The 11257-nt window shown below is 38.7% G+C and overlaps 1 protein-coding gene across 1 annotated transcript in view; it reads right to left on the minus strand.

Moving 5' to 3' along the window:
* Positions 1-8120, minus strand: part of LOC137501182 (lysosomal acid glucosylceramidase-like) — a 109104-nt gene extending 100984 nt beyond the window's left edge. The window contains exons 1-2 of the mRNA XM_068228044.1: positions 7914-8120; positions 7653-7818 (exon numbers count right to left, since the gene is read on the minus strand). Of these exons, the coding sequence (XP_068084145.1) occupies positions 7653-7818; positions 7914-8120 (373 nt within the window). The remainder of the gene's footprint in view (positions 1-7652; positions 7819-7913) is intronic.
* Positions 8121-11257: the final 3137 nt, after the last annotated feature.

The following is an 11257-nucleotide window of genomic DNA, read 5'->3' on the forward strand; positions in this document are numbered from 1 at the left end:
ATCGACATGGGTACTATGGATGAATCCCTCGGAAAAGTAGAAAAAACAGACGGCTTAGACTGGCATTCGCTAAGGAGCATATAAATAAGGAAAACGAATTCTGGAATGATGTTATCTCGTCTGATGAGACAAAACTAAACCTATTTGGGTCAGATGGCATCCACAGAATATGGAGAAAAATTGGTACGGACAATGATGTGGCGAATACACTCCTAAATGTAAAGTACGGAGCTCTGTATGTAATGCTTTGGGGCTATATGTCGGCCAGAGGTGTGGATAACATAAATTTCATTGACGGAATAATGAACAAGGAGGGCTATAATGCAATCCTGAGGGAAAACGTGAAGCAGGGTGCGGAAAAAATGGGGATGCCACCTGCTTATATGCTCCAGCATAATAATGACCCAAAACACACTGCTGATATTAATAAGACATGGTTGATCTGGAACATTCCTAAGCAGCTTAGAACACCTTCCCAGTCTCCGTATTTAAATCCCATCGAACATCTTTTGACTACGTTAAAGAGTTATCTCCGTGGACAACGTATACGTACGAATGAGGAACTTAAAAGTGTGATTTTTCAGGAATGGCAGAAAATCAGCCCGGACATGTGCAAAAAAATTAGTGTATTCTGTGCGGCGACGACGTCAGGCAGTTATAAAGGCTAGGGAACATTCTACTAGATATTAACATGTTCCAGGGACCTTTATTTTTTGTTTATTTCAAGTGTTCAATTTGCTTGTACGAATAGAAAAGATACAAGATTATGGGGCGCGCTATTCTTAATTAGAGGCTGTATGTTTTGTTAACATGGTTGCAAACAAATACAGTAGATATGTTTTATGAAGGCTTTGTTGAATGTATGTTCAGTGAATAAAATCCTTTTCAGCTTATCATTTTCTGGCAGTGCGTTGAAGTACTAATGCAAACAGCCCGTACGAATAGAATTGGTACATACTGTATTTACCCTCTCTAAACGGAAAAACTCGTAACATTGTTGATATGTTTATTTTATTGCTCACGCTTTTTCATTTTGTCGCCCAGATGCACGAGAAAGTCTCCTCGAAAAAGTGCGCACGGAAAGCAGAAAAACGCACTTTTCGTTACAGCTCAATAACCACTTTTTTGTATACACTTCAGAGTTAATTTGCCTTCCGTTGACTTCAGGACTTTGTTGTTTGTACAAAATGTTTAATTTTGGTGTGGTCCCGTCTAACTGCTTCACTTTCAGTTTATCATCATAGAAAACTGACTCCTGAGAAGAGCGCTTACCGAATTCAAACGTAACGTAACGTCACGAAAGCATACGGATCACACTGTTGTGATAAAGAGTCTCTGTCACACACTCCACTCCTAGGCACGGGCTCTACAGGTAAGGGTTTTCTCGCCAGGCTTTGGATAAAACCTGGATCTGTGCGTGCCAGTCACGTGAGTGCGAACTGTTCCGGAGGGAAGCTGTTACTGAAGTTCTCTCCGCTATTTAACAATGTCGTATAAATGTTAAATACAAATGACTATTTATTCTCCTTCACAAATCTAGGGAGTGACAAGTCGGCGTGTCTCTTTCCCTAGAGTCGCCCCGGTTACTAAGCAAATAAGAACAATACAAACATCTACGTTACAGTTTATACAAAATATTAACATACACACAATTCACTTGATGAAACATATGCTATTAGAATAACTTATGGCTTGATGGTAACATTTATAGAATCTTGACAATGAATGAATGAATGAATGAATGAATGAATGAATGAATGAATGAATGAATGAATGAATGAATGAATGAATGAATGAATCAATCAATCAATCAATCAATCAATCAATCAATCAATCAATCAATCAATCAATCAATCAATCAATCAATCAATCAATCAATCAATCAATCAATCAATCAATCAATCAATCAATCAATCAATCAATCAATCAATCAATCAATCAATCAATCAATCAATCAATCAATCAATCAATCAATCAATCAATCAATCAATCAATCAATCAATCAATCAATCAATCAATCAATCAATCAATCAATCAATCAATCAATCAATCAATCAATCAATCAATCAATCAATCAATCAATCAATCAATCAATCAATCAATCAATCAATCAATCAATCAATCAATCAATCAATCAATCAATCAATCAATCAATCAATCAATCAATCAATCAATCAATCAATCAATCAATCAATCAATCAATCAATCAATCAATCAATCAATCAATCAATCAATCAATCAATCAATCAATCAATCAATCAATCAATCAATCAATCAATCAATCAATCAATCAATCAATCAATCAATCAATCAATCAATCAATCAATCAATCAATCAATCAATCAATCAATCAATCAATCAATCAATCAATCAATCAATCAATCAATCAATCAATCAATCAATCAATCAATCAATCAATCAATCAATCAATCAATCAATCAATCAATCAATCAATCAATCAATCAATCAATCAATCAATCAATCAATCAATCAATCAATCAATCAATCAATCAATCAATCAATCAATGCAAATTGCGTTGCTAGTGTTGCACTAACGGGAAACCTCTTTTTGAATTCTTGAAGATGATATTAAGAGTTACAGCCTTGTGGTACCCTTTTGAATCCTCTGATCCAACATTCTTTGGTCTTGTTCTCGTCCGATCCTGACGGTAGTGGGTTTGCGAGGGCTGGGGAGTCTTTCATTTTCACATCCTTCATGCCCTTTCCCTTTTCTTTCCCAGTATCTTCATTTTTCGAAGGATCAAGCTTTCTCCTAATTAGTTGTACTTCCTCTTGCAACAATAATCTACCGGGCTGACAAGGGAACGGTCATTCGAAGGTTCGCAGGAAATAATGTAGAATCACAAAGTTTTAGTTGCAATAGATGAGAAATAAAAACTTCAATTATAGTAGAAAATCATGCATACATATTGCACTTGTTTACACAAGACAAAAAATATGCAGGTCTGTAAGTAGGTTCAAATACAAGGAGTTCTCATAGTGGTAACATTTCATGAATACATATTCTTTGCAATCGTCTCTACAACATTACTGAAGGAGAATCGATTCAAAGCAATTTGGAGAGAGTGGCTGCTCTGTCCGCCAATTATCGATAAATTTTGTTTGTGCCCTCTTTGATGATGGTGCGTATGAGCAATGAACAGTTCTATCAGGCTGTAGTTATTTCGGAAAATGTCCTCAAAGATGGATACTTTCCTGAATTTTGCGAGTGTTAGGACTTTGTTTGATCTGACACGACGGAGTACCTCCTCGCTGGTAACGCGATCTACCTGTGAGATCTTAAACATTCTGAAAATTTTCTCGTACTTTTCCCATCACTTGTTATCGGTGTTGCTTCACGACGTCGAAGGCTGGACACTGAAGGGTTCGTTAATGAACCGACTCCAGGTTATTAAATATTTACAGTAACCAAAGAAGTATTTTACTCAATTACTTTTTCAACAAGTAATCAGAACAATTAAAATTACAATTATTTCAGAGAACGCCAGTCTTAAGGAAATAGGCCTAACTGATTTTTCTCTTCTAATGATGTTGGAATGGTACCAAAATTTGCAAGGAAAAAGAAATTATTTCATTTTTTGGGTTTTATAGCATTGAGACATTAAATGACTATCATCTCTAAGTGCGACTACAAATGATACCTTGGAATTTTTTCCCCTTTTAGTTAATGACTTTTAGCATTTCAAATAGTTTGCTATTGATTTAACAAAAAATTTAGTTCTCAAAATTCTCATCACGAAGCCTCGACCTGTTAGGGGAATTTGCTGAAAAGACGCCCTGCTTTACCTCTGTTCAATTTTAAGAATATCTCCACCAGTGATGGATATTGTAGGATTATTATTACATGTGATAAATATCATTTTTGATGTGTATTGATGATATTTGATTGGAATTATAACAATGAGTTTATTCGTTTTATTTTATTTATATGTAAATCGGGTGCCTGATTTTATTTCAAGGTTAAGGCAATGGCTGATGATGCCTATATACAAGGCGAAACATGTACCATTTTAGTTAACATGTCACTGTAAATCAACAAAGACAAGACTTATTGAATTGATTAGGTGGTCAAATTAATAAATTAACTCATTGTTATTATTCCAGTCAATTGCAGGATTATTCTGATGACTTTCGAAGTCCTGGAGAAGTAACATAATACTTCATCCAGCACTGGTGAAGCTACTGGTTCTGTACTACAACTGAAAAGTTAACCATCAGACCATGATCTTTCCCGTGTCCGTTTCCATGCGTTGTATATCAGCTACTAGAATGTTACGATTACAGTGTTATTTCAAGAAGTAAATCACGAGAAAAACATACAAAAAGGTATTCTTCACAAGTAGTTCGATTGCTTCCCAATCCGTTGATAACACGTAACACTCACAACACACTAACACGTTTCGGATCAGAACTCACGGTTGCATAATAAGTGAATGAAGTTAAGTTTTAGAAGTCAAATATTTTGAATGGGAAAAATTTGATTGTGGAATTGTAAAGTAACTAGAGAAAAGCCTACCAGAGAATGATAACGGGTAACTAGAAAGGAACTGAATCCTCCCGCAATATCTTAAAGGCTCCCCAAATTAAGCCAGACGCAACGTACCTTGCACGATTGTTGCTGTTGGTGGCATTTACTTTTGGATTTCGAGTAATGATGTAACATTTTATCGAGTTTTATGCATATCAATATAAGTTTTTCTCTAATTAGGCTACGTTCCCTGAATGTACCTCTTACATCTGGGTACTTATTTTTCCAGTATTGAGTATTTGCTACTAACAGAAGAGAGAAGTAGGCTTTCAGCTTCACTCCCAAATACTGTATTATTTGTTTCGACTGTAGTTCACAAGTAGTTCGATAACTTCCCAATCCGCCGATAACATGTACTTACAACGTTTTAGAAAATCAAACGTCTGGAACAATTCAACCTTATAAAAAATCAAACTTAAAATACATTATTATTGAAGAATACGTCGCTCACTATAACAGACATTAAAAATCTTTGTCTGGCTTTAGGTGGAAGACAAATAAAACATTTAATAAAATTTGTTAGTGTAACGAATTACAGTGCTTTTTCTCAATAAATGTGAATAATAATTATCTAATTTTATCAGTTCTTTCCTCATTGGTATTCGCTAGAAAATAAAGTTCCATTCTACAAACACACCCATGTTAGAAGAATGAATCATAGTGTTTGAAGACGAAACTTGCAGTGGTAACTCAACCGTTTTTCAGCCAACATCTTAGTAAGGTGTGCTATCCCAACTGAAGAGTACAATTGGGCGGAACGCTGGATTTGTAGATAGATAATCCTGAATTCTGTAATAAGTAATATTTATTCTCAGCTGCATTATTCGTTATATATCTATCCTTAGTTACCAAATGTTACTCTGTTTACAGATATTAACAGTATTTATTCTTCAGAAAGCTGTATGGTCCGACTCGTTGGCTGAATGGTCAGCGTACTGGCCTTCAGTTCAGAGGGCCCCGGGGTTCGATTTCCGGCCGGGTCGGGGATTTTAATAGGTTCTGATTAATTCTTCTGGCTCGGGGACTGGGTGTATGTGCCAGTCCCAACACTCTCCTCATCATATTCAGACAGCATACCACACTACCAGCCACCACAGAAACACACAATAGTGATTACATCCCTCTATATAGGATTGGCATCAGGAAGGGCATCCGGCTGCAAAACAGTGCCTAATCCACATGTGCGACGCAGTTCGCACACGCGACCCCACAGGTGTGGGAAAAAGCGGTAGCAAAAGAAGATGATTATTTATTATCAAAAATATTATGTTTCCAAAAATCTTCAAAATAGTGTTGAATATTCAGTATGAATAATAATAATAATAATAATAATAATAATAATAATAATAATAATAATAATAATAATAATAATAATAATAATAATGTTACACTATGGATAGTAGATATATATGGTGTCTATACTTACGTTACAAAAACTTACCATGTTTTTCTGTGGTAGGCTTAGTTATGAGCCTCCGTGGCTCATTCGGAAGCGCGCCGGCCTCTCACCGCTGGGTTCCGTGGTTCAAATCCCGGTCATTTCATGTGAGATTTGTGCTGGATAAAGCGGAGGCTGGCCAGGTTTTTCTCCGGGTACTCCGGTTTTCCCTGTCATCTTTCATTTCAGCAACACACTCCAATATCTTTTCATCTGTCAGTCATTAATCATTGCCCCCAGGGGAGTGCGACAGGCTTCGGCAGCCGGCACAATTCCTATCCTCGCCGCTAGACGGGGCTTCATTCATTCCATTCCTGACCCGGTCGAATGACTGGACACAGGCTGTGGATTTTCATTTCACTTTCAGGTTTAGTTCCCTGAATTGGTTTAACTTTTGTTTTAAAAATACATCTGAAACTTACTATATTGTGTAAATACCACATTATCTCTATTACAAGCATTAAACGGCATTACACTGATTAAGGATGAGAAGGAAACGATTAGGTAACGAAAGTAAGAAGCAAATGTTCTGTGTGCAAGCTGTGACGCAGTCATTTTCAGATTCTTTGGTGTTATTCTTAACACTATTTTTTTCACATTTAATCATTTGTGTAAGGTCATATCTTATCTATAATTAATTTTATATTATTAACTACTCTTCATCTCATACGAGGTATTAAAATATTTCTCTGCGATTTTACCACTTTATTGTAAGTTCTCGTGCAAGTAAACATGAATCTGCTTGCTGGAATCCGTACAGGGTAGGTTTAATAAATTCCCTAGAAGAGGTTCAAAGAAGAGCGATGCGTTTCGTAAACGGGAATAAGAGGAACAAGCCTACCATTAATTGAGAAAGTCTTGAATCTAGAACAACTAGAGCTTGTCTGTGTCGTCTTTATAAGAGCTACATGGGAAGGGCTGTCTGGAGTAGTATTAGGTATAGGTTGGAACCTTCCTTGTACGTATCGAGAAATGATTACAGCATAAAAATGTTTTTCCGTGGTTTCCCATTTTCACACCAGGCAAATGCTGGGGCTGTGCCTTAATTAATGCCATGGCCGCTTCCTTCCAACTCCTAGACCTTTCCTATCCCATCGTTGCCATAAAACCTATCTGTGTCGGTGCGACGTAAAGCCACTAGCAAAAAAATCATAATAGTTCGTGATATACAGCAGTTACGTTTAGCAAAACAGCGCAGTGTACCACAAATTTCCCTCTACTTACCCAAGTAGAGACGTGGTAGAGTAAATAACACAAATACAGTTATTCATTCACTGATTGTCTGGATATTAATGTGATGAAGCTATTTGCGATTTTCTATACTACGTGAAGGTGGATTTTATCCGCGCTATTGCAGAAAGACTTGGCAGGAATGTCTCCACTGTGAATGCGTGCTGGGAGCAGTGGCAGTGGTCACGAGAGGGTACGCTCGCAAGAAGACCGGGATCCGGACGTCCCCGTGGTACCACCGAGAGGGAGCACGGTAGATAAGTACCGTGAGAGGGAGGACCGCCGTATTCGGCGTATGGGTGTGGCGCAGCGGACTGCGTCTGTAGCAGCAATTGGAGGGGCAGTTGGCACCACAGTGAGGCAACGAACTGTTCGAAATCGGTAACTTGAAGGACAGCTCCGACCCAGATGCCCGGCGGCGTGCATTCCACTTACCCCAAACCATCGCCGTCTGTGACTTCAGTGGTGTCAAGCGAGAGCTCATTGGAGGATGGAGTGGAGGTCCGTTGTGATTTCCGGTGAAAGTCGGTTCTGCCTTGGTGCCAGTGATGGCCGTGTGTTGGTTAGGAGGAGGCCAAGTGAGCGCTTGTATTCCACCTGTCTGCAGAGTCGACACACTGGATCTACACTGGGAGTTTTGGTCTGGGGAGCAATTTCCTATGACAGCAGGAGAATTCTCGTGGTTATCACACGCACCCTGATTGCAGATCTGTACGTCCGTCTGGTGATTCGGCCTGTTGTGCTTTCATTCATGAACAGCATTCCCATGCACGCCCCCATACCGCTGTTGTAACCCAACGTGCTGTACAGAGTGTCAACATGTTGCAATGGCCAGCTTGATCCCCCGATCTGTCCCCGGTCGAGCACGCGTGGGACATCACTGGACGACAACTCCAGCGTCATCCACAATCGGCATTAACCGTCCTTGTATTGACCGAGCAAGAGCAACAGGCATGGAACTCCATCCCACAAGCTGACATACGGCACCTGTACGACACAATGCATGCACATTTCTACAGTTAGGCGCTTACACCGGTTATTAATGGACCAACATGGCACATTTGCGATGGCTTTCCTCGCGCGGATATTAATTAACCTGTCGTCTTGTACATTTAAACAATTATATATGTTACCTCGACAAATATATTGCCAACATTTTCGTATTCTACATTCCTTATTTCATGGTGGTTGGATTTTTTTTTTCCGCCAGTGTAATTTGCTAAATTCGCTACAGGCAACGGAAATTGAACTTTTTCGTCATTGTTATGTTAAATTATATATACAGGTAGATCTCGTTATACGCGATAGTTATGTTCCGCGGAATTGCCGCGCATACCGAATTCGCGTAAATCGAGAGCCATTTTATATGTAAAATAGGGTTAGGTTTCCGTTTACTCACATATTAAGTTTAAAGTAGCAGAGATTCTTAGTAATTTTACAAAAAGTAACCATTATCATGTTTCTGAAACCCATTTTAATGCAAACTTTATACACTTAAAAAATTTAAGATTGAAACACACAATAATAAACTGGTCTGCATACAAGCTCTTGGCTTTAGCTTGAATAGCAGCTCCAGAGAGAGACATGTGTTGTTGGTTGTGATGCTCAATCCAATCCATTCTTTCCATCGCTTCCGAGCGACATTTGGTCACTCTAGTCAGTATAAGATTAAACAGTTTTTCGAATTGATTCTGGATTGTCGCGAATAGTTCTCACAGTGGATTCACTAAGTTCCAAAGCACGCTGAATGTCAAAAACACGCTCACCTTTCTCATAGCGATCCAAAACTTCTAACTTTGTTTCTAACGAATACGACTTTGTTATACGATTCTTTCCTTCGACAGGCACACTTTCTTTCCTTTTATCCGGCGTTCTAAATACGAAACCTGTGCAATTTCACAGCTCTACTGAACTGAACTGACGATTCACGTCTCGACAAACGCAACAGAAGATGTGCGTAGAGATGTGCTTGCTCCGTTTAACCTTGGCGCGCGAAGTAGTGTACGTTAGAGTTCGGCACGCGTGTTTGTACCCGAATTACAGCTTCCACGTACTGTTAACAGATGGCAGCACTAGACTTAAAACCAAAATCGCGTATATGCGAAATCGCGGATAACGAATCCGCTTATAACGGGGTTTACCTGTATGTATAATTTAACTATATAAATTATAACTAATCCATACTATTTATTTGTAGGTTTACACCTGATGTAATTTGGAAAAATACATGAATTCCGAATATTAAGGTGAGCCACTCATATGTTACAAAGCTAGCAGCGAGAGTAAAAGTAACAAATAAAATTATTAGTGAATAGGATTGAAGTGACCGATATTATTAATTTAATTTTCCAAAACAAGTGAGAAATGTATTACTGCTTTAAAAACTAAATAACGTTCATCTGCAAGCAATGACTCAGAAGAATAAAAATCCTGATGAAATTTACCACTGATTACACAGTCACCTTGCGAGTATTTGAGCTCTAGGAAGTACGATATCGAACCGTCTCAGAGATAAGGAGCCCTACGCGACCTCCACAAGAATGCATAAATAATTATCTGTACTGATAGGAGTAGCTGTGGATATTATACGTTAAATTGAGGTGGACTGCTCTGGAATGGTACAATTAGGATGGTGGTTGGATGACTCGAGCCGCTTAACAACGGATACTGTATAACAATGGAGATAGGTTTGAAAATAATGTTTTACTATAGCTAAGCTTAACGTAATAAAATATTCACTGAATATTTCAAAATATCTCCGTTCCATCCTCTATTTAGTTTCATGATTGAATTTGTTGCAGTTCATTATCTTCTTATTCTTTTTACTGCTTTTCCCACACTTGTGAGGTCACGGGTGCGAACTGGCCCTGTTTTACGGCCCAATGCCCTTCCTGACGCCAACCCTATATGGAAGGATATAATCACTATTGCGCGTTTTCTGTGGTGGTTGGTAGGGTATTATGTTGTATGAATATGAAGTGGAAAGTGTTGGGACAAACTCAAACACCCAGTCCCCGAGCCAGAATAATTAATCAGACGCGATTAAAATCTCCGACCCGGCCTCGAATCGAACCCGGGACCCTCTGAACCATTCAGCTAAGGAGTCAGACAGTTCATTATTATCCTTATACTTGCATAATACCCGTAGAAATATTAACGGCTTTTAGAGGGAATTATTTTGGTAATTTTTGACATCAAGAGGATGGTTTATATTTGAAGTATCTTTACTGGATAGTAAGGAGGAATCCGCGCTTCCAGCAATAACATTTATTTCCGCATAAACAACTGTTTTGTAAATACTTTTAAATTTCTTAGTACTGTTCCTGGTCTTATTCCTCATTGTCTTCTTTGAACTTCTTTCTGGTGAGCGCAAAATAATTGAAAGTTACTGGCTGTAGCAAAAACTCTCGTTATTTAAGATTTGTCCTTGTGGTTTATTGGTAGCAATAACAAAAACCGCTTTGGTGGGAAACCGTCATCTTTGTGTGAAAGATAAGTCAATGGAAATGTCTTCTTATGTAATTTCTTATTTTCTAAGAAAATCCTCTTTGTTGTGGTCGCCATGGCAATATTTGGCCATGAAATATTCACGGATTCTTACAGGTTATGGCCTACCATTATGAAATATTGCGACTTTACAGATGTTCTGGTCTTCTAGAATATTTTGTTTAATTTTGGAGCATTCTATAACGTCATATTCCATTAAGTTTCTTTATTTCTCAATCTGTTTACCCTCTAGGGTTGGTTTCTCCCTCGGACTCAGCGAGGGATCCCACCTCTACCGCCTCAAGGACAGTGTCGTGGAGTGTGAGACATTGGGTCTGGGGATACAACTGGGGAGTATGACCAGTACCTCGCCCAGGTGGCCTCACCTGCTATGCTGAACAGGGGCCTTGGTGGGGAATGGGAAGATTGGAAGGGATAGACAAGGAAGGAAGGAAGGAAGGAAGCGGCCGTGGCCTTAAATTAGGTACCATCCCGGCATTTGCCTGGAGGAGAAGCGGGAAACCACGGAAATCCACTTTAGGATGGCTGAGGTG

This window comes from Anabrus simplex, chromosome 6 (assembly GCF_040414725.1).
Source record: "Anabrus simplex isolate iqAnaSimp1 chromosome 6, ASM4041472v1, whole genome shotgun sequence".
In the NCBI taxonomy this organism is placed as follows: domain Eukaryota; kingdom Metazoa; phylum Arthropoda; class Insecta; order Orthoptera; family Tettigoniidae; genus Anabrus; species Anabrus simplex.